Consider the following 25,233-nt stretch of genomic DNA (forward strand, 5'->3'; position numbering starts at 1 on the left):
TAATTGAAAGTGATGTGAAATATATTGGTGTTGTTTAACCGTAAGCGACTGTCAAAACGAGAAAAGCGTCTAGAAATACTGATTAAAATTGTCGCATGAAAAAAGAAATATTGTGGAAATCTAATTATTCCAAGGTAAACATGATGAAATTAATTATAAGAGGGTTGTAAAAAACTAAATTAAATGGTAATAAATTGGTTCAGTTCTAAGAAATGTGTGTATTTACTATATATCTTTACAAGTCATGCGTTTTCGCGACTTGCACGTTTCACATTTTAGATCATACAGTACCCTTAAGTTGTTGTCTTGTATAATCGGCTTGTAAAGACACCATCAAAGTTCCAGACCATCTATTAAATTGTTGACTTCATATGTTTGCATTTATACATTACCAGCAACTGAACTTGGCGATTATGCTTATATAATGGCAAATAATTTATAAACACATTTTATTGTAACACATTTTGTTGTTTCAAATTGATTCTGTTAAAAATACAAATAACTGCAGTATTCCTTGCAATATTTTATCAATACAATTTAAACATTTTCCACTGGATTCTTATCGTGATTGGCTCCTTTGCCACTGCAGTCTTCCGGAAATGTGCCAATCAACCAGATAGCTACAATAATCAGGGGCGTAGCTTGACGAAAATATATGTGTAGGCCACGTTTTAGGGGGCCCGGGGACATGCTCCCCATCCCCCTAAAATTTTGCTTAGCTAGGTGATTGTACATTGTAGGTGCGTTTTGGCGTATATTTCGTTGTTGTAAAAACATTAAAGAGAGCAACAAAATCATTATGCTTTACCTTATATTATTTTTGTACGTATTTTAACTAAAGAAGACAGGCCATAGTAGTAAAACATTGTAAAACAAAATTATCATTCTCGCTGTGTTTGAGTCCAGGAAAATTGTTTCCCCAAGACTCGACCCAGCGTCGTTTTCGTTTCTTTTCATAGCTGGTCTTTTTTTCGGATGACTTAGCCTTTTTTCGTTTGAAACAGTAAAAAAACTTGACAGTGTTGACTGTCAAAATGCCATTTGTGTACATTGTGAGGGCATTAACATTAACTGGAATGCTAGCTATGGATTTGGTGCAGCTCTCGCGATTGGCCAACGGATCTAGACGGAATTACTCGAGCTCTATCGGAAAATATTCGGCAGTCTTCGCCATCGTAGTTTCGAATGAAAATGTCAGAGAAGCTCCGTTTGACCCAATTTTTCGAGTCAACAACCAATGAGTGCATTAGTTTCGGTTTGATAAATACTCTCCAAGAAGGAGAGTACGGACTACTATTTTTATTAGAAAAGTCGCCAATATGACGAGTTTTTTGTTACTGCCCGATCGGGCAGGTAGATTCTAAAAACTACTGCCCGCCTGCAAAAATTACTTGCCCCGGGCAATCGGGCAGTGGTTAATGTCGAGCCCTGGGCTGTGGATTAGGGCCAAGGATGACAACCTGTCGCTTTTCATTGTCGTTTGCATGAAGTTTTTTATTCGTTTCATTCCACTAAACGACCTTTCACAAGAGGCTGATGTAGGTGGCATAGTAAGAAGAACCTGGAGTATTGTAAATATGCTAGGATACAAGTCCTTGTTGGTCTGGTTCGTGGTCTCTTGTAGTCTAGATAAACTTGCGGCTGCGATGCTTCAACTCACATTCCATTCTGTTTTAAATGTGTCAAATGTTTTGTGGCGATGAGGGGCCTTAGCAGCATAAATTGATGGCAGCATGTCGTCCTGCAGAATTTCCAGTTTTGGAGGCAATAAATGTTGTGCACTGTATCTTTCTTTGAAGACATTTTACAAAGGTTAATCTGAAGTAGTCAGATGGTGCTTGCACCTCAGGATTTGCCCTGTTTTGCTGTCGACCAACATTTCTTGGCATTGATGGTTGAATATCTAAGCTTGAGCTTCCTTTGCTTTCATGTACAGTCCATTCTACACATTAGGATCAGCCCTCCAGTCATTGCACAATTTGAAAATGACGTTTGTTTCTTCAACAGCGTGTAGTAGATCATTGCCTTCCCTCTGAAGAAGTTTTGTCAGGTTCACGGTAGTACCCAATGTGTTGCGCCACTTCAAGTGAGATAATGATTTCAAAGCGCAGTACAGCGGACAAATACTGGCCGGCCTTCTCGTCTCCATCTTCATTAATAGTTTTAAGTGCGTGGACCACTACGATTCATCGTGTCTCACATAACGCCGGTTCATTTCCTCTTTCGTTGCGACTTCTCTAGAAAGCTCGTCCTGAAACGCTGCTAGACGATTTGCTGAAAAATTGAACAAGAATCCAATGTCCTGAACTGTGTCCATCATAGTTCCGACACTCGGGTGGAAACTGGTACTGGAGGCATGATTGGCAAGTTCCTTCTAGCAGTTGTTGTTTGGTATCTATTGAACTCAAAGTGAGACTATCGAAATCAGGATACGTAGGACTATGTTTGGCAATATTGGCACCAGACAGTTTACAATTTCAAATAATTCAGCGCCCGCAAACTTATACCAAGCCGATTGGAATTGTTTAATGTAAGGTGTCAACGCGCAGTTTACTGGTATGCAACTTTCGATAAATTATATACGGAACATTAATGTCGTGTGAAAATGTACTTTAGAGCAAAGGAAAAAGATATATTTGAAATACCAGGTTTCCGATATATTAAAGCGCATTTGTTGGAATTTCATATTTTAGCATTTTCATTTTTTCGGTTTTTCTGAAAAATGTGTAGGCCGCGGTCTACACGGACTATAGGAAGCTACGCCCCTGATAATGACCAATCAGGGATACTTTTTAGCTCGACTATTCAAAGAATAAGGGGAGCTATCCTAGTCATCCGAGCGTCGGCGTATGTACCACCTCAAATATTTTCAAAGTCCATTCACATATGGCTTTGAAACTTTGCACACTTGTTCACCATCATGCCCAAAACCTGTATACATGAGGAGGTAACTCTATCAAGCATTTTGACTTAATTATGCCCCTTTTTCTACTTAGAATTTACGTTAAAGTTTGCGTACCACCTCAAATATTTTCAAAGTCCATTGACATCTGGCTTTGAAACTTTGTTTGCTTGTTAACCATCATGCCCTCAACCTGTTCACAGGAGGAGGTAGCCCTATCAAGCATTTTTACAAAATTATGCCTCTTTTTCGACTTAGAATTTACGTTAAAAGTTTGCATACCACCTCAAATATTTTCAAAGTCCATTGACATCTGGCTTTGAAACTTCGCACACTTGTTCACCATCATGCCCCAAACCTGTACACAGGAGGAGGTCACTGTAGCAAGCATTTTGACAAAATTATGCCCCTTTTTCTACTTAGAATTTACGTTAAAGTTTGCATTCCACCTCAAATATTTTCAAAGTCCATTGACATCTGGCTTTTAATCTTCATACGCTTGTTCACCATCATGCCCCCAACCTGTACACAGGAGGTGGTCACTGTATCAAGCATTTTGACTGAATGATGCCCCTTTATGACTAAGAATTTACGCTAAAGTTTGCGTACCACCTCAAATATTTTCCAATTCAATTTATGTAAATATCTCAGCACATCATGTATTGCATTGAAATCTAATCTAACAGTGATCCATGCATGTTTCGCCCAAACTTTTCAATCCATATATCAAAAAGCGGCGGAAAAGTCGAGCGTGCTGTCTCTGTGACAGCTCTTGTTTATTATTTTGACATTTCTTATGTACCCCTGTTACGCTACAACTCTCTACCATTTAACACTGGGCGAAAAATTTTATAGTTATTGTTATGCATCAATGTTAAATAATAACGACAAAGTTGTTCCAATATATACCAGACAGTGATCTAAACTGGATCTTATTTGTCATTAGAGTCGTTATTTTCACATTAATATATTCTTGGTCACAAATACCGTTATACATGTACACTGTCAGTTTTGTCCCCGATTTACAGATTTCAAGATACTTGATAGACAATCAACACACGTATGTGTTTTATGATATCTGAACATGTTTTTTTGGCATAATGTGTTTAATAGTAGGCAATCATATTTTCGTAGAAATTTTAATTTATAACGGCCATAATTTCAAAATTGTGGCCCCGAGGATTCTCTGCACAAGAACTGTTCACTACCTTTTGCTTGGATGGTGGACGTCACGAGTCTGTCATAGTGATACAAAATTGTCTTTTTTCCACAGTAAAACAAAATTGTCAAAAGACTCGTTGATTGCCATTTAGGTGGACTAGGTGCCAGACTATCAACAGCTTGACCTTTTCATTAATTTTGCATAATGGGCCACACAGGTTACATACCATCACATTTTAAACATGAGGGCCTTTATTCGCATAATTGGCAACACAGGTTAACTTACTATCACATTTAAAACATCAGCCCCTGTAACTCTTTTTTTAATTTGGTTCATGTAGGAAATATCTGCATTGAAAGCAGCATTATTTTTTTTTGCAGATGACAGACTCTAAAGACATTGAAAAAAGGCTGCACATTGCAGGACTGTATGCTGGTGTAGAAGAAGGTGAACTGAAGGAAAGATTCTCCAAGTTTGGAACTGTATCAGACATTGTGATCAAAGTCAGGAAAGATGTGGATGGTATTTGAATTTATATTACCGTACTTAACTTTTCTTGAGAACTGATGAATGAAATTGTCGATTGATGGATTTAAGGCCTGTGTTTTCTTTTTGGCCCTTTTTTTGAGTAGCATTGAGCTCTCATCATTTGGCAAATGTAGCAGTTTAGTGCCATTCATGGATATGTCGATAGGTTTGTTGAATAAAAGGTTTCACAACAAGTTAAACCTTATATGAATCAGGTTAGTATTTTCCCCCTAATTGCCAAAATGATGCTTTTTTTACCACCATTCCCCTGTTTTGGCCAATTTGTATGTGCATTCATCTTCTCAATTTTCATAAATCGAGGGGTTCAGTCAGGCTAATGGAGCAAAATACTTGAACGTTAAGAATGTGACAGAAAATGTAAGAAATTCTGTTTAATTGATATAATAAGGGTTTAAATGCCAGATTTGAAAGTCTGTATAATTATATTAATAATCATTTTATTTGTTTTAATTTGAACAAAAGAATATGACAGTCGTAAGCATTTTATTCTATGAAGGCAGAAGGGCGCATTGCTGGTCTCCATGAGGGCAGAAAGGTGCTACCAAAGAATATTTCTTTTTGTTCTCATTTAACATATGTAGACATGCTTGAATTTTGTTAGAAAAGCAGGCAAATTCTTTTCTTTTGCAGGAACACCTTTGAAGACTTTTGCCTACATCAGCCTGAAAACAACTGACAGTGCATTGAAAAAATGTATGCAAATACTTTGTATCAAAAATGAGCTTACACTTAGCCTTAATAAGTTAATACTTGAGCATGTCATTCAATGTATTTTGTTTTTATAAAGTGATATATTGAAGTTTATAATAGAATTTTAAATAATTAAATTGGTGTTTGAACCAATGACCTCTTTGGTTGCTGTGTTTTGCAGTATTGCCCTAAACTTGTACATTCTTCCTGGTAAAGATATTTCATAAATGAGCCTTATCATGCAATTTTGGGCCTTTGGACACACATTTTGGAGTTATTGTTATATTTGCTGTTTCAGTCAAATAACTATTTCTGGAAGCAATACTGAAATGTCATGATGATATCTTTATAACTTTTTTCAAGTAAGACCATGCATTGCCAATTTTGTTTTCTAAATATGATGTTCAGCACCTGGAGCATAGCATAAGAACAATATTTGGACTACACACGTAAAAAGTGTATCAATATTTCAACCAGCCCATAATTTCAGTTCTTATCCAAGCTCGCAACCTTTGTGGAAGATAAATAAAGACACATTATAATTCATTTTAGATTTTTTTTTAAACATTCCGGCTGTTTGAAACAGACAGTATGATCGCAGTTGGATTAAGTCAGGGTGAAAGTCATGGTTTACATGAAAACATGAGTAAAGTTAGTGTCCAAAAATGATGTGCAAATGGCAATCCTTTGAAAGCAAGAAGTTTGGTAGCAATTAAAACGCATTGAAATATTCGATATTTTTGGCAGTTTTAGCTCACCTGAGCACAAAGTGCTCAAGGTGAGCTATTGTGATCGGTCTATGTCCGGCGTCTGTCGTCCGGCGTTCTTCTTCTCCTAAAACACTTAGACAATTTTGATGAAACTTCATAGGAATGATCCTTGGTTAGTGCTTTTTCAAAATTGTTCAAAGAAATTAATTCCATGCAGAACTCTTGTTGCCATGGCAACTTAAAGGAAAATGTCAACAATGGGTTATAATCATCTTCTTCTCCTAAACCGGTTGGACAATTTTGATGAAACTTCATAGGAATGATCCTTGGTTGGTGCTTTTTCAAAATTGTTCAAAGAAATGAATTCCATGCAGAACTCTGTTGCCATGGCAACCTAAAGGAAAATGTCAACAATGGGTTATAATCATCTTCTTCTCCTAAACCAGTTGGACAATTTTGATGAAACTTCATAGGAATGATCCTTGGTTAGTGCTTTTTCAAAATTGTTCAAAGAAATTAATTCCATGCAGAACTCTGGTTGCCATGGCAACTTAAAGGAAAATGTCAACAATGGGTTATAATCATCTTCTTCTCCTAAACCGGTTGGACAATTTTGATGAAACTTCATAGGAATGATCCTTGGTTGGTGCTTTTTCAAAATTGTTCAAAGAAATGAATTCCATGCAGAACTCTGTTGCCATGGCAACCTAAAGGAAAATGTCAACAATGGGTTATAATCATCTTCTTCTCCTAAACCAGTTGGACAATTTTGATGAAACTTCATAGGAATGATCCTTGGTTAGTGCTTTTTCAAAATTGTTCAAAGAAATTAATTCCATGCAGAACTCTGGTTGCCATGGCAACTTAAAGGAAAATGTCAACAATGGGTTATAATCATCTTCTTCTCCTAAACCGGTTGGACAATTTTGATGAAACTTCATAGGAATGATCCTTGGTTGGTGCTTTTTCAAAATTGTTCAAAGAAATGAATTCCATGCAGAACTCTGTTGCCATGGCAACCTAAAGGAAAATGTCAACAATGGGTTATAATCATCTTCTTTTCCTAAACCGGTTGGACAATTTTGATGAAACTTCATAGGAATGATCCTTGGTTGGTGCTTTCTCAAATTTGTTCAAAGAAATTAATTCCATGCAGAATTCAGGTTGCCATGGCAGGGCTTTTTCTGTCCATTTTGGGAAAAAGACCCTATACATTTTGGGAAAATTTGCGTCGTGAAAATGCCGAAATTAGGAAATTTCACAGTTAAAAGAAAAAGCTGTCTAGTCTCCTGCGAATAAGGAAATGTTTAATATTAGTTTATTTTCCCTTTAAAAGACCCACAATTGCTGAAATATCAATCCTTGGGATATTGCAATAAATCATGACAGATAATATTTGATATTTTAGATTTCTGATTGTGATGAAAATCAATGATTTCTGAGTTCAATTACCAAAAAAACTTCACATCACATAATTTAATAGGATGTTTAAAATGAACCAGTACAGGTGAATTTCTAAAAAAAAAAAAAAAAAATTTTTTTTTTTTTTTTTTGGATTGGGATTTTTTTCTGAAGATTGGGAAAAATATCTTATATTTTGCTTTGGGAATGGGTCCGATAGTCGGACCCGTGGGTACTATAGAAAAAGCCCTGCATGGCCACCTAAAGGACAAAATTACAAAACTTTTTTTGGCAAATACTATTAGGCCTAGTGCTTAAATATTTGGTGTGTTACATTGTCTATTGGTTACCTACCATGTTTATTTATATTATGCCCCTGAAGAAAAATTGGCCTCACTCAATGGGTTACAATTCATTATAAATACATTTTGTTAAAATTTGATAGTTATGTAAAGTTTATCCTTTAAACAAGGGCAGCAAGTCTCCCTTTTTGTTGGAAATTCTGCTACTTTCTATTTTAAGTAACAAGGGAATAGATTTTAAAGTCTATTAAGTCTTCACCATAGTCACTTATAAGCTAATTATTGTTCTTTTTTTAGGATCATAGATTAAAATAATTATTATACACTCTTTTCCTTTGAAGAAATTTCATTTTTACTTAATGATAAATTTAATGATCAGACTTTTCCATTGAACTTCATGTATATTATTGTAAACTTGTAGATTATTCAAAACAACAAATCTTATATTCTGTGTGTATAGTGAATAAGCTTTACACAGAAAAAATGATTAACATTATTTTAAGGATGGTGATGTTGTCCCAGATGGAAAAAGCAATATTAGAAAATATGAATGTGTACATATCATTGATTTTTAGAGCTTAAGGCAGATTATTGATTATATTGGATGGTGCAATGTTTGTTTTTTGTGTATCTATACTTAAATTTATTTTAGTGTGCAAGCAATTGAACATAGTTTTGTCAGTGTGCAGGCAATTGAATGAAGTCCTGTCAGTGTGCAGGCAAATGAACAAGTCTTGTCAGTGTGCAGGCAACTGAAAAAAGTCCTGTCAGTGTGCAGGTATCTGTACCAAGTGCTGTCAGTGTGCAGTCAGTTATCAAGTCCTGTCAGTGTGCAGGCAACTGAACAAAGTCCTGTCAGTGTGCAGGCATGAGAATCAAATTCTGTCAGTGTGCAGTCAATCATCAAGTCCTGTCAGTGTGCAGGCAACTATACAAAATCCTGTCAGTGTTTAGTCAATCGACAAGTCCTGTTAGTGTGCAGGAAACTGTGACAAGTCCAGTTAGTGTGCAGGGAACTCTGACAAGTCCCTGCAGTGATTATCCAGGCAACATGTTTGTCCAGTATGTTTTTCAATATTTTTTGAGAACAAATATCAAGCTATATTCATTAAAAGGTTAAACTCTTTTACTCAGGTGAGCGATTTAGGGCCACCATGGCCCTCTTGTTTGGAAAACAATTATTTCATTTGTCATTATAATGCACTTGAAAGCATGATGCAGTTCATATGGTGTTCATTTTAAATGATCCAATGTTTGATGCAATTTGTAAAATTCTGTTTCTTATGCTATTTCAGGCTTTAATACGTACAGCAAGACAAAATGGAAAGGATCAGAGCTTAAATTGCAAGTTGCAAAAGATAATTTTATTGATAGGTAAGCTGTTTGATTTCAATGTTTGACAATTACAAATGTAATAATATTGTTTTGATCTTGGATCTATGGAAATTAAAAGGTTTTCACAAAGTACAACTACAGTAAAACTGCGATCGCTCGAGGTCGCCGGGGACCGAGCTTAAACCTCGAGGGAACGGATGTTCCGAATGACCCGATTTTCAATTCTCCAGTCTGTTATGAAATATCTTTCAGTGTATTTTAAGTTTGAAGTCGTCTGTTTACTAAGACACCGATTATGTGTTGCGTTTTGGAAATCGCTCATATGTTCAAAGGCTGTCGTATACTATATGTATACTAAATATTAAATGTAAAAGAAATATCAATAAATGAATAAATAGAAAATTTTATTTTTACAAAATTGCCATATTGCAAAGCAAAGTGACAAGAAGAATTCTTTTCAGAGATTCCGATGTTGGATCGATATGGTAGTGTTTATTCATATTTTTATTACTCATTTACATTTCTCACAATTAACTCATTTACATTTCTCACAATTAACTTCTTGTCATTAACTTCTCATAATTATCTTCTAAAATGCCCATATCAACTAATATCGGTCATGCGTTAACAGTGTTAAACGGTTTTTCACACCTTATCAAATTGCCTTTCAAGTGTCATTGTAATTTTTCCAACTTGCGAAAATTTTAATACCTAGCAATTGTTTGTTTATTTTGGAACACGCGTTCGGGAAAAAGTGTGAAATTATGACCTTGAGGGAGCCATAAGGTTATGTGCATGCTTTGTGTACTTGGGACCGAATATATTGCTTGACTCCTCGACATAGTTAGGTTTTGATGCAGCGTAGGTATATTTTATATGAAAATAGAAGGAAAAAGTTCGGGACCAAGCTCCGACCTCGAGGGAACGCTGGTTTTCGAACGACAGCTTGTTCGAACGACCGCAGTTTTACTGTATTAATGAAGTTTTTTTTTTATCTCATATTCAATAAAGGTGTAAATTCAAGGTCAAAATTGATATCTTAGTTTTTTCATTTGACTGGATTAAAAATTTATAGTCTAATATCACACTGATGTCAATTACCGGGTAAAGTGTTGAATATATGTCTGGTGTTCTATAAAATGTCCTGATTGATTAATCTAAGGAGAACAATTTGAGTGTTTCCATAATATCGTTAACCAATACATTGAATTTATTACTGAGAATCCTTTTATGGATAGCATTATATGGAATACGGACCCTGACCTGTATATGATTTAGAATATTGTAAGTGTAAATGCTACAGACTGGAGCAGGAGAGAAGGCAGCAAGCAGAGACTGGAGTTGACAGCCTTGAGGAAAGAGTGGAGAAAAAGCCAGCAGTTCCTGCCCCAGGGCCAGAAAAGTTTCAGATGAAGGGGGCACCACCAGGAACGGCAGTACCGGGCGAGAAGGTAGCTCATATAACACTACAGCAGCCAGATAGTTTCTTTGCTTGTATTAATTATCTGTTTGACTTTGCTAGTTGTTAGTTGACAATTTTGCTAGATAATTGGAATCGTTCAAAATCATTGTCTGTCACGTTTTCTATATGTAAATATTGCTGTTTAAGCATTCTTGTAATTCAGTACTGGTACATGTTTAAAGTACCTGTAATCTGTATTACTTTCGAACAGCATCTTGGTGTATTCTTAAACAAATAGAAACAATCTGAAAATAATTGAGATTTGATTTTTAAAAAAAACCATATAGTTATTTGTTGTATTTTAGGACTGGATAGTGGGAAAGTATGGACGAGTTCTTCCTGTCGTTCACCTGAAAAAGTCTGGATACAAAAAGGTAACCTAGGAGACCAAAATTTCAGATTTCATTGGAACTTACTAAATACATGTTATACTTAAATTGCAAATATGTTGTCTTTTTTAATGAAGTTAATCAAAGTGAGGAAAATCATCGTCGGCAACCGCAGTACTTTTTCCATTACATTTCATACATACTTTGGGACAATTGACTGACAAAATCTCGTTTTAATGAATATGCATGAGGCATGAGAGCCAACTCTTCTTCCAATGAATTCGCATGTTACACTTAAATATTTTTCAATAACATTACTGTGTCAGTAGCCTCCGTGGCCGTGTGATCTTGACTACTGTCAAATATTATTGTACTGAGACGGCGGACCCGGTTCGACTCCGGTAATGCCCAGAATATTTTTCAACCGTATAGCATTTGGTACTTTGTGGAACCGGTGAAACTGCCTCATTAATTATTCACGATTATTAGATTTTCCTAGCCAATTTGCCCACCATACAAAACAAAGTATAGCGTAGTGTGTATCGGGGTATCCGACGATGGAGAAAAATATGTTGTCGTTTTTCACTTCACAAGTAATTATCTTAGTAAAAAGCAGTTTTAAAAATAATTTGATATATCTGGCGGCTATATATCATAGCAATGTTGATCAGTATGCTAAATGGTAGATATGTGATTTCTATGACATTTCACTTTGTATAACAAGAGCTTTTTAATTAGAAAGTAATATTGGAAGATTGTCAGATGTAGCTCCAAAAGTTCCGTTATTTGCACATACACATATAAAACTTCATAGCAATGCTGATTAGCATTGGAAATGGTGTCCCTGTGATTTCTGTGACATTTTACTTTGTCTGACAAAAGTGATTTCCCTTTAATTTAAAGTAAATGGTCTGAAAAATCATTTGTAGCTCCAAAAGTATTGCACCTATACACATGCAACTTCATACAGATGTTGGTTAGCATAGAAAGTGATGTACCTGCGATTTCTATGAAATTTCCCCTTTGCCTAACAAGAGTTATGGCCCTTGACTTAGTAAACAATGTTTTGAAATATCTTGTGTTAAATGCAGCTCCATGAGTATTGCACCTATACACATGAAACTTCAAGTTATGTTGTACATCATGGGAATTTGTGCTCCTGCAATTTGTGTGACATTTCACAAAATTCCTTGCTCTTGACTTTAATAGTAAAAAATGGTCTGAAAAAATTTAGTTAGGCTGATATACAAATAGCAGAATCTTGATCAGTTTTATAGGGCACAGTCAAGCTCATGATGTAAATTCCAAACCAAAGCATTTAGCCAATCCTGTTTCCAGACGACATATGGAGCATTTATCACATCTGTGATGCTTTGAGTCATGATTTAGTGTACCACTATGCTTTTCAGATCATGAAAGTGGATCCATCTAAGCTGACACACAACTTGAAGAAGTTGACAGATGACTGTGACATGGGAGGCTTGAAAGTTTCGAGCCTCACCTGGGAGATGGAAGACAGTGCATCTGAAATAACGAGGAAACGCAAAGGAGAATTCCCCGAGGTTCATGGGGAAAAGAAGAAAAAAGACGTAAATCAAAGTGACCTTCAGAAACGCATAGAGGAGGTGCTTTCTCATGATAAACAGGTAGCAAAAGAAAGAAAAGAGATGGAAGATGATTTGGAAATTGTTCCTGTTGCTAATAGTATTAGCAAAGCACCTGTTAAATCAAGTGAAACAGATCAAGGAAGTAGTAAGGATAATTTAGCAAAGTTTGACTCAGATTCTGAATCTGAAATGGAAGCAGAAAGTTTTGAAAACACTAAGCAGAAAATTTCTTTAGAAAACCCCAGAGACCACAGTAAGAGAAAGGTCATATTGGAAGTAGATGGGAAACAAAGTGATGGAAAAAATTCAACCTTATGTAAAAGCCAGTCAGGTATGTCAAATGACTCAGCGATAAAAAATGCTGAAAAGATTGTTGAGGGAAAGAGAAAACTGAAAGCATTTGGTGGTCTTAAAACTTTGAAATCGATTTCGACACCTCAAACTGGAACACAGATAAAGGCAGTGGCAGGAAATGTTTCCCACGACTTACCAGATGACGATGATAATGAGAGCGTTTCATCAGCCGATACTACAGATTTGATTTTAAAAAAGAAAGCAAAGATGAATGTTACAAATAACACAGCACAAAAGAAGAATGAAGTGAACTCTTGGCTTCTTGGGAAACAAGATGTAAATGAATTTTCATCAGGAATTAATTTTTCTGATAAGGATATCAATTTTGAAAGAACCAGAGGTTTTAATGCTAAATATAGGGAAAATGATGATGAAGATGATGATGATGATTTTGAAGTTTTTGCAAAAAGAGAACTCGAGCGAATTAAAAGAATGGAAAAAGGAGACAAAGTTAAAAATATCACAAGTGTAATAAGTAGATTGCCGAGTGAAGACATGAAAAATAAAAACACTTTTTCCAGTGTAAGCAAAACTTTTACAGCAGCATCTAAACTAAGTTCAAAAAACAATGTGAACAAAAATTTGAATGTAAGTGACGATGCTAATGAGGAAATCAATGACAGAGATGAAACTGATGATGACACTGATGATGACACTGATGATGAAGATGACGATCATAATGATATTGACAACAGCAGTAATGATGATGGCAGTAATGGTGTCGATGACGACTGCAGTGATAAAGATGCTGAGAGTGATGATGATGATGATGATGATGATGATGATGATGATGATGATGATGATGATGATGATGATGATGACATTATGATAAAGACCATAAACAAAGACAATAAAACAAGAATGATTTCAGCAGAAAACCAGTCAAGTGATACAGAATCCAGCAGTTCAGGGGATGATTCAGACAGTGACTTTGCAACTGCCATAGCGGAGGAAATGCAGAAGGTTGACAGTGTCAGCAAAAATGATGGTCTTAATAGTAAAAATACCACTAGTGTAGTTAAATGCACAGCCACCAAGGTCCAATTTGAGAGTGAAAGTAGTGAATCTAATGAAGATGATGCTTGCAAAACTTTACACTCTGAAAAGAATGCAACTAAACAACCAGCAGGGACAACACCTCAAAAACGTAATGATCTACCAAGTAAAAGTATTGGAGATTCAGTTAAAAAGATATTGGTTGATGATGGAAGTAGTGAAAGTAGCATTTCAAGTAGTGACTCTAGTATTGGTGAAGAGAATGTCAATGCTAGCTTAGATAAAGTCCATAGAAAAACAGTACCAAAAGCTGTTGCTCATACTAAGACAATTGATCCTGAGAGTGATGAAGAGAGTGACTCAAGCAGCAGTGACGAAGACATTGTAGTCAGTAATGCAACAAATACAAAGAAACTACAACTTGAAGAAAAATGTCAACCAAGCACTGATAATGTTAACGGGGCTAATGAGGAGAAAAAGAAAGACGAAATTCATGCAATTGATAAAACCGACAAAAGTGTTGCAGGAGATGGGGAAAGAAAGCGTCTTGAAGCTCTAAAGCAGAGGAAACTTGAAACACAGGACCAGAAAACCACCATACAGAGGGCGCTGGCATCGATAGTGAGTACAACTAAGAATATTTCATCCATTCAATATTTGCATGCAAACAAAACATTGAGTCTAATTGTCTTCAGTTGAGACTACCATGAAACGTGCTACTTCATGTTCACTTTTGCCATACATTGCAAAACATATAATTGAGGCAATAGTGTTAGTTGAATTATGTTGAATTATGTCCCTTGGTTTTGTGAAAATGAAGGAGAATCATTGGCATCCTCCTGCAATGCTCTTGTGAAAATCGGGTAGATGCAACCAGTTCAACAACCTGTTTATATCTGTTTAACAGGATAGCGGTAAAATGCCAAACAAGAAGATTGTGTTTGACTCCGATGACTCGAGTGAAGATGAGCAAGAGGAGATGGACCAGGAGGAGGTAGATGATGGCCTGCATCACCAGGGCAAAGAAATGGTAATATGGAGTAAAGATTCTAAATATAGTCTTCAGAAAAACTTATTTGTCTTAACAGGTAGAAAATTTGTATAATGATTGTTAGAGAACATTCAAATTAACAGCACTTTGTATAGGTAATTCACAATGTTTGCAAACTGGCCTGTGCTAGTGTAGTAATGCTTTGCAATTACCAATATGTTGTTAATTGTATTTGTGTGACTTCAGGTGAAGCCTACCAGGAGCAGTCAACTGTTTGAGGGGTCTGATGAAGAGGGCAGTGATAGTGACCTTGAAGAGGATAGGGCCAGATTCAACATCAAACAACAATTTGAGGGGGCCACAGGCAAGAAGGTGCGCACTAATAGCAGTTGTAGTGTAGGATCATGCCTGTAGTGGGTGAACATGCGTAAAGAGGGATGAGAGCAAAACTATTCTAAGTGCTACTTTTCTAATCACTTTTGACTGTTTTCGCTTTCTCCTATCTACAGATATTTAATGCTATTCCTTTACACATATTAAAACTCAGATATACCACAAGGAAGAAAATAGTCCTATTTTCAACAAGTAGCCCATGTACTGTAACATTGATTGTTTTTTTTCGGTAGATATTGCATTTCTTGTAGAGAATAAGTGGTAACTATTGTTATGTAAAAATGGACTTTGTCCTGCCATGAGTGTAATGATTTGCAGCTGGTGTAAAACTGATCTCTTTATTTAGCTGGCAACACTGCAGTCCCGATATGCCAATGATGAGAGGTTCAGACTGGATGCCAGGTTTGCTGAATCAGGATCAGAAGATGGTAAATTGTGAATGCAATAAATGATAAAATAGATACTTATTATTCCTTAAATGTGATTATTGTTTCCTTGACACAGTCAGGGGTGCCATGCGCAAACTTGAACACAAGCAATTGCATCCAGTTACAATGTTTTTATGCCCCCGAAGGTGGGCATATTAAAATCGCACCGTCCGTCCGTCCTTCCGTCCGTCCGTGTGTCCGGCTCAATAACTCGTGTCCGGGCTGTAACTTTCCCTTGTATGGACAGATTTTAAAATAACTTGCCACATGTGTTCCACATACCAAGACGACGTGTCGCGTGCAAGACCCGTGCCCCTACCTCAAAGGTCAAGGTCACACTTAGTCTTTATTCACAATGGAGTGCTGCATATAGGACATAAAGTATAAGTTATCGTGTCCGGGCTGTAACTTTCCCTTGTATGGACAGATTTTAAAATAACTTGCCACATGTGTTCCACATACCAAGACGACGTGTCACTTGCAAGACCCGTGCCCCTACCTCTAAGGTCAAGGTCACACTTAGTGTTTATTCACAATGGAGTGCTGCATATAGGACATAGAGTATAAGTTGTCGTGTCCGGGCTGTTACTTTCCCATGTATAGACAGATTTTAAAATAACTTGCCACATGTGTTCCACATACCAAGACGACGTGTCGCGTGCAAGACCTGTGTCCCTATATCAAAGGTCAAGGTCACACTTAGTCTTTATTCACAATGGAGTGCTGCATATAAGGACATAGAGTATAGGTTGTCGTGTCCGGGCTGTAACTTTCCCTTGTATGGACAGATTTTAAACTAACTTGCCACATGTGTTACACATACCAAGATGACGTGTCGCGTGCAAGACCCGTGTCCCTACCTCTAAAGTCAAGGTCATACTTAGGTGTTTATTCACAACGGAGTGCTGCATATAAGGACATAGAGTATAAGTTGTCGTGTCCAGGCTGTAACTTTCCCTTGTATGGACAGATTTTAAAATAACTTGCCACATGTGTTCCACATACCAAGACGAAGTGTCGCATGACAGACCCGTGTCCCTATCTCAAAGGTCAAGGTCACACTTGGGTGTTAATTCACAATGGAATGCTGCATATATAAGGACATAACAGTGTCGGTTGTCAACTATGGGTGGTATTTTTTTATGTTTAGAGGCAATTTAAAATAACTTGCCATATGTATTTGACATGTAAAGGCAAGATCAACTTTTCATGTACTGACCTTGTTCATAGGTCAATGTCACAATCGGGGCATTCGTCACATACTGTGACAACTCTTGTTTTATCCATTTTCTAACAAATGATTTTCATATGAATTTCGGAAATCTACTTGCCACTTTGACTTCTTATTTACTTATGTAACTTCATTTGCATTTTTTGTATTTCTTCACATTTATTTTTGATAAAACATCATACTCAATTTTATAACTTAATATTCTTTCTTTATATGACTTAATATTCTCTTAAAAAGTATAACAACCAAATCAAATTGATTACCTATGACAGAGTTATATACAATACAGATGGAGATGAAGCAGTAAGTGGTGACATTGCTGACGAGAAGAAGCGCTCCATCCATATCCTGCAATCTGTGGTTGGGGCCTCCACGGTCAAGGCCATGGCCAAAATGGACAAAGCCAGGGTCAAGTTTAAGTAGGAATGATTTCATTTTGTACATTTTCATATATTTTTAGGTATGGAATGATTATAAACATTTAACCTCGTGCACATTCACATACATTTGTATATGATGTGGTGTAAGTAATGATCAGTAAAATTTATTTGTATTAGACTCTTAAAAGGTAATGTCATTGATTAAATTCATGTTACTTGTAATCTCTGAGGTTAAGGTCATATTAATGCTTTAAACTGGACACATGACCTCTGAAAATTTAATTAATTGATTACATTTGTAGAGTCTATATGTATTTTATTTGTTTTAGGGATGTTGGCTCATTGAAGTACGACCCTTCCAAAGAGGACCATCGCCAGTTTGAAGTGCAAACAGATCCCAAGAAGAAGCCTGAGAAGGGGAAAAAGTACGGATTTCTATTTTATTAGCTCATCTGCTTTTTGAAGAAAATAGTTGAGAAATGGTTTAATATGGCCTTGGTTTAGTCCTTTGCATTGTTGTGTAAATGTTTCATATAACCATTAAGAAATTCAAATGAAAATTGGTACACATGTTGCTAGAGATAATATGCACATGAATAGCAGCAGTTCAGTTCCTTGTTCAACTGAACAAATAACATGCCAGTGTTTGTGTTCCCTCAGTGGCACTCTTGTTTACAACCCTCACCATGCTGTGTCTACTTTCCATTGTTTCTATTGGAGATTAGGTTTAAATCATTGTATCCTCTTTATGTTAAAACAATACACTACCATGCCTTGCATGCTTCAGCACAAAATTAATTTTTATTTGCCTATATGTATAGTACTATTTAGATATTTAAGTCAATAACCCATTTAATTGAAAAGGGAAAATTTGGAATAAGTGGAATCCATTGGTTTAAAGCTGTTTTAAGGTTCATCTATTAACCATAATTTCATAGGAAAAAGGTAGAGGTTGACGTTCCAGATGAAGAGCAATCTGAGCCATCAGACATCATTATGCCTGAAGTGAGCAAGGAGAAGTTTTACGAAGTGTCGGACACACTACGGAATACCTTCACATCTCGTACACCGGGGCAGGGTGGGGAGGGATTTTCTCTCCTGGCAGCCTTCGGACAACAGCATTCAGATGATGATGAGGACAGACAGGGACATGATTTTCATGGTAGGGACTGGTTTGATAAGCATGATTATATTTACACATATACATCTTAGTTACATGGAATATAGTCAAGAAAAATATATTGCTTGTAAATTTGGTTATACAAATTAATATAAAATTGATTTTGCTTGTAATCGATTCTTGTGAAAATAGACAGGCCCTTTGCCCTTTAATGCTAGATAATCCTAACTTTGACAAAAATTTTATCAAATGTCTTTATACATGTTATTCTTATACCATGAATGACATCACTATATTCAGCTGATGGAGAGGCAGTGGTGATTCCTGATGTGTTGAGGAGCGACCAGCTGTCCTTGGACAGTAGGTTTAAGGTTGTAGAGGAGGAGGTCAAGGTCACACCAGAGGTCGGAGAAGGGAGCTCTAGTGAGGAGTCAGGAGGAGAGGATGGGGAGTCATCTAGGTGAGTACAGGCACTTGAAGTGTCATAAGCTGTCCCAGGACGATATGTTCAAGGTCATAAAGGAAGGTCATGGTCACCCAAAAGGTTGCTGAGGAGAGCTCTAGTGAGGATGGGGAGGCAACTAGGTGAGAACAAGCACTTGTAGTGTTATAAGCTGTCCCAGGACAGTATGTTCAAGGTCATAAAGGAAAGGTAAGGTCACCCCAAAGGTCCCGGTGGGGAGCTCTAGTGAGGATGGGGAATCATCTAGGTGAGAACAGGCACTTGTAGTATTATGGGCTGTCCCGGGACAATTTGTTCAAGGTTGTGAAGGGAGGTCAAGGTCACCCCAAAGGTCATGGGAGAGAGCTGTAGTGAGGATGGGGAGTCATCTAGGTGAGTACAGACACTTGGAAGTGTTATATGCTGTCCAAGGACACTTTGTTGAAGGTCAAAAAGGGAGGTCAACGTCACACCAAAAAAGGATAAGTATAACTTGTAAATTGAATACAGCCCAGGCTTTAAATTGTTGTGAGCCACCTTCATTTTAAGTTGAGTTATTGCTTTAATGGAGTTTCTAAAATAGATATACTAATGAAAGGCTTATTAAGTTATTCTCTTTTTATCTTAATATGTGGATATTAGGTAGAAAATGAGCTATAGTGTTTTTGTTGGCATGCTCATGTGATCAAAATTAAAACTCTCATGGTTTTATTGCGCAAATTTTATATCCTGAATGAAACTGCTTTATATGATGTCTCAGATTAAGATAATTTTATTTACAGACAATGGCTTCTGCTCACCGATTTATCATATTTACAATTGCAGTGATGAGGCACCAGACAACGAGACAGCCATGGATGTTAATGAGTCTATCGGCAAGCCTGCCAGCAAGCCATCTACATTCTTCTTCATACCTAACGACCCCCGCTTGATTGGTAATGACATTTCCATTTAATTCATCAGAATTTTAAACTTTCACTTGATCAAATTTATGAAAAGAAATTCTACTGAAAAAAAATCTTTGCCTAAAAGGGATATCATTAACATTTTGCTTAGATGTACTTTAATTTGCCATACATCTCATGCTGTAAATAATTTTTAATTTTAAAGTGAATATGAACAGATAAACATACATTAAAACTGCGGTCGTTCAAACAGGCGTTCGTTCGAGAACCGGCGGTCCCTCAAGGTCGGAGCTTCGTCCCGAACATTTTTCCTTCTATTTTCATATAAAATATACTGACGCTGCATCGAAACCGAAATAAGTCCAGGAGTCGAGCACAATTGCCGGTCCCAAATACACAAATCATGCACAAAACCTTATGGCTGCCTCGAGGTCATAATTTTACACTTTTTCTCGAACACGTGTTCCAAAATAAAGAAACAATTGCTAGGTGTTAAAATTTTCTCAAGTTGTAAAAATTGCAATGACAGTTGAAAGGAAATTTTATAAGGTGTGAAAATCACTGTTAACGCATGAACGCTATTTGTTGATAAGAGCATTTAAGAAGATAATTATGTGTTTGAACAGTTTCGCGAGACAGACAAGATGCGTTAATTATCAATCCTTAATTGTGCGAAACTTCAATCTGACTAATGCCATAATACATACTGTCATATTAAAATGTTGCTTGTTTAGAAAATGTGCTTTTGAAAAAATAAACATCATTTATAATTATTTTTTTCTTATATATTTTGTATACGACAGCTTTTGAACATATGAGCGTTTTCCACAACGCATCACATAATCGGTGTCGTAGTAAACAGTCAGTTTGACGACTTCAAACTTAAACTTCCCTGAAAGATGTTTCCTAACAGACTGGAAACTTGGAACTTGGGTCGTTCAAAACATCGGTTCCCTAAAGGTTTCAGCTCGGAACCCGGTGTCCTCAAGCGCTCGCAGTTTTTCATGTCAAAACTGCAGAAAAAGTTGCCCCTGTTACAGTACAGAATCCTATCATAATTGCTATTTCAAAAATCTTTGAAGACTTTGTAAAGAATCTAGTTCTGAAGTCCATTGAAAAGCAGTCATTCTTAAGTTATGAATTAATTAAGTTCATATGGTTAACACAATATCCTTACAGAGAAATGACGGTGAATGGCTATAAAAGCTCTTCCTAGCACACCGGATAGGCATTTCAGCCGTGCTGGAAATCTATCTGGCACCCCCCATGCTAGATGAGTCACGCAAAACTTTTTATTTCCTTTTTTATAAACTTAAGAAAGCATTTTGATATATAAATAGATGATTTCCATAAACATTAAGTTTACAAAAAATATAGCTTCAAAATAACCCTTAAAAGACGTAATATTGAAGGAACTTCTTGACGTATGCAGCATGTAAAAAATACTGCGCATCATGAGGTCAGTGAACATCATTGCACATGCTTTTTGGTTTAATGTACAAAAATGTGTTTTTCTGTTTCAATTTTTTCACAAAATAGGTAATTTAAGGTATGCTTGAAAAAAAAAATCAATCGTGTGTCTGGTCTGGCCTGGAAAGAAAAATCAGACCCTCCGGCACACTGCGTAGCTGATAAATCTGCAATCATCTTAACGCAGGTGCCCTATGGTCAAATTTTTCTTTCCGGACTGGAAGCACATGACAGATATTATTTTTTTTAATTCTGGTATGAACTCTTTGCTGACTTGCTGAAGTGTAACAGTTTTAAGGTATCTGACGTACAATTAAGCTTGTCAAGTCACGGAAACACTGGCGATAAGGTTTAACTTTGATGCCTGGTGACCCCATATAATTTTAGGATAATTCAATAGCATTTTACTTGCTGTAGACTGAATTACTGAAAATACATTAAAAAAAATCGAACACGTGTTTACCGGTATACTTTTTTCTTTCTTTTTTTTAACTGAAATTGGACATGAAATGACTGTTTTTGCAATCTTTCCAGGCCAGAAAAGGGTGCATGCAGTATTTGTTTTCTGTGTATTTTTGCATATTCTATCTCTACACAAAATATGATACCAAAATAAAGGGGATAATAACCATGGGTCCACATACCATAGTTGATCAATGGGTTCCCTTGATAACAGTATTCAGTTACTGTGTGATGGAACAGTTTCACTTGTTTAGTGACCTATGGGAACAGGTTGAATATGTTGTCCATCATGGCAATGGCTATCTGAATGAATACAAACTCTACACTTTACTCTTTTTTAATTTAGGACATAGAAAACTAACAGGCATTGAAAAGTGCTTGCCATAAAAACCCAAACAGTGGATAAATTAGCTACTTGTTAGTATATTAGAAATTTTTTGAAATAGACATTCTGTGACTGAAAAAGTCAAAGGAAGTGATTGTTTACTGCTGTGTACTTTAAGCGAGCCAGAAAGTCCCTCGTTATTTCAAGTCCAATATCTAGTACACATGTATCTTAGCACAAAGTGATTGTTTATTGCTTTCGCTACTGTTTGTCATGAAAGTACAAAGAATGTATATTTTTGTTTTTTCCAATGTCACAACTTTTTGGAGGCGAGTTGTTGTAGGGGCATAGTTTTACACTTGTTGTCCAAGGAGTAATGGGTTTGAGTCTTACTAGGGACACAATCATAGACCTAGCATCACATAAAAGACAGCCAGTATTGATGGGCGCTCTATCAAGAATGCTTGAAATGGTTTCTTACCTTGGAGATATCTTCGATAGTAGTAAGTAGTACTCTAATGACATAGGTGACATAATGATAGGTCTATACTGTAGTGCTGAATATCTTCCAGGTATGGAATTGGTTCTTGATGAAATGGCCCACTGGTTTCTCAGAAAAGGCAAGTTCCAACATGATAAATATCAGCATTAAGTTTGTATCAACCAACAAAGTTTGTATATGTTCCACAGATGGTTCCCGGTTCACCCAAAAGGATGATCTGGATGTCATGAGGGAGAAATGGCTGAAGAAACGAGCCCAACTTGTCGAGGTAAGCACTAGAAATCTTGTAAGAAGCTGGACGAGTGTGCTTTAAAAAGGGAGGATGTGGAACAGGATTCACTTTTAGCTTGTCTGGTCATGGGAAAATATTGGCTATACCTCTTATACCCTTCAAGATATTCACTTAAAAACTAAGTACATATGTTGCCAGAAGCAGTGTGATAATGCTCTGGTTTCCTTAGAAACCTTTAAGATTTGGAATAGTCTGAGTTGAGTGTTCACAAAAAATGTCTTATTGATAAATTCAACAAATATATTCTGTAATAATTTATTATAGATTTCTACAATGTTAAGCTTACAGATTGGTAGTTGATATATTTTTATGTCAACTGAATAGACGTCCTATAGGTATTACTTTTTTGCGTAGGTGTCAGCAAGTCCTTGTGCTGACAATAAGTTAAGCATTTATTCTTAAGTTGAAATGAAATTTTGTGACAGTGTTTGTGTGCATACTCGGTCACATTTGAACACAGGGTGAATTGACCCAGTAACTGCCAGAGTTATGCCCTTTTACAGTAAAAAATCTTTCAACTGATACTTGGTGACAGGGTTTGTAGGTATACTACTTGGTCAAGTTTGATTGAGTGATGAATCGCTTCAGTAACTGATAAAACTACAACTTTACTATTAACTTTTTTAACTTTTGGATTAAAATTTGAAATATAATTGGTTTGCTTATGATGGACGATTGACTTCAAACAGGCGACTTGCCCTTTTTCTCTGAATTCTAGTATTTGAATGCTATTTATGCCTAAATAATTGCGGTCTTGATTATGGCAGGTTTCTTTCCTTGCCTTTTCAGTACATGGCTGTATTCTAACATATTTTTCAGAGCTACAAGACCAAGCACAAGAACTTCAGAAGGAAACACCAGGACACTGGAAGCCAGTCTATTCGGGGAAGGCACAAAGGCAGGCGTGGGAGAAAATAGACTGGCTACCGACTATGGTGCTGCAGTGTTCTTTGTACAATGCATTTTGTTGTTGATTTTTTTTTCTGATATTGTTTGCAAAATGAATTGCACATTTTTAAAATGGTGAATGAAATTCTGTCATATTATAAGTCTTAAACATATAATAAATATTTGAAATACTAAGTGAAGTTTTTTGTTTTTAATTATTTCAAAACAAAGATATCATAGAGTGATGTATCGAATGTTCGTCAAGTTCTTCGGAGTGAAAGAAAAGCTCAATAATTAATGTAACATGTTTTTTTTTATATTGAAACATGAGAACCATAAAGTTTCTATATTGCTCATCATATTTTCTTCATAAAATCTGAAACATAATCAAGTATCACTGGGCGCAAATGCAGCCACGGCGTATAATCAAGGTTCAATATAAATCGACCAAGTCGGACAGTGCAGTGAGCCAGTTTCATTTGATTTGGTCAAACACATGTCAGTTTTATTAACCTTTGTTAGCTGACATATATGTACTAGTCAAATTACCAAATACTTCACTCTTCTAGACATTCTGATCAAGTTCATCCAAGATCGAGCCAGAATAGGCTGCGTAATGCGTAAAAGCTCTAAAGAAAGTTAAGACATGCATTAATCAAGGTTTAAACAAGAAACAAACGGTGAATGATATTTAGTTTCAGGCTCATTGAAATATGATAATACACAGGGGAACACAAGATTAAACATGACTGCTTTTTGTGATTCTTGAATACAGATAACCGTCACGTACGAAGGTCAAGTACATCTCAGCATAAAATCCTTTATAACTAAAAGATTAAAAGTTGTAACAATTAAACTTGAGATGATTTAAATTCATCTTGTGGTAAATGTTCAAGCGCGTGGATTTTCAAACACGAACATGGTTGATGTGATGGAAGGGAAGGAATTAGGTGGCTGGAATGCTGACGCAGCTTCTAGATCATTGATGGAGTCAGCGGCCACGGATTACCGCCCGCTCTTTTCCACACCGCCACTTGAAATACCGCCCGCACATTCTGCAATAGAAAATATACACATGTAGTTCAGGGCACACGGTGGTGAGTGTCTCAACGCATACATGATATGGGGCGTGATATGGCAACAGGAATGACCACCACCAGATCCTGACCGTTTAGTACCGCAATACGCCATATATTTAATCATAGTATTTTGGACATGAGCGACAACAGCCGCGGGGAATTTCGAGGTTTCGACGGCGACATACATCAGCTGATCCTTCTATTCACACAACCTGTCACACCACTCCTGCTTCACTCAAAAACATCCCAACACAGCTCGTACAACCTACCACACTACTTTTACAACCTACCACACCTCTTGCACAATACCGCACAACTCCTCCAATCTTCCACTCCACTCGCTCAACCTCCCAAACCACTTGCACAACCTACATCACCCTCATAACCTTCCACAGCCTCCGACACAATAAGCACGACCTACCACACCATTCCAACAACCCCCCATACAGCTCGCACAACCTACCACATCACTCGCACAACCTACAACACCCTCATAACCACCCACACCCTCCGACATCATAAGCAC

The 25,233-nt window shown here is 36.6% G+C and overlaps 1 protein-coding gene across 1 annotated transcript; it reads left to right on the top strand.

The window, feature by feature from the left end:
* The first annotated feature begins 60 nt into the window (after positions 1-60).
* Positions 61-23,794, top strand: LOC128232149 (nucleolar protein 8-like). Its single transcript, XM_052945544.1, has 17 exons — positions 61-134; positions 4,445-4,586; positions 5,244-5,306; positions 9,012-9,090; positions 10,355-10,502; positions 10,819-10,887; positions 12,252-14,420; positions 14,707-14,829; positions 15,037-15,162; positions 15,530-15,611; positions 17,132-17,261; positions 17,552-17,647; positions 18,161-18,384; positions 18,643-18,802; positions 19,610-19,719; positions 22,637-22,716; positions 23,560-23,794. The coding sequence occupies exons 1-17, from the start codon at positions 96-98 to the stop codon at positions 23,656-23,658; spliced, it is 3,939 nt and encodes a 1,312-aa protein (XP_052801504.1). The 5' UTR covers positions 61-95; the 3' UTR covers positions 23,659-23,794.
* The last annotated feature ends 1,439 nt before the right edge of the window (positions 23,795-25,233 follow it).

This window comes from Mya arenaria, chromosome 4 (assembly GCF_026914265.1).
Source record: "Mya arenaria isolate MELC-2E11 chromosome 4, ASM2691426v1".
NCBI lineage: Eukaryota > Metazoa > Mollusca > Bivalvia > Myida > Myidae > Mya > Mya arenaria.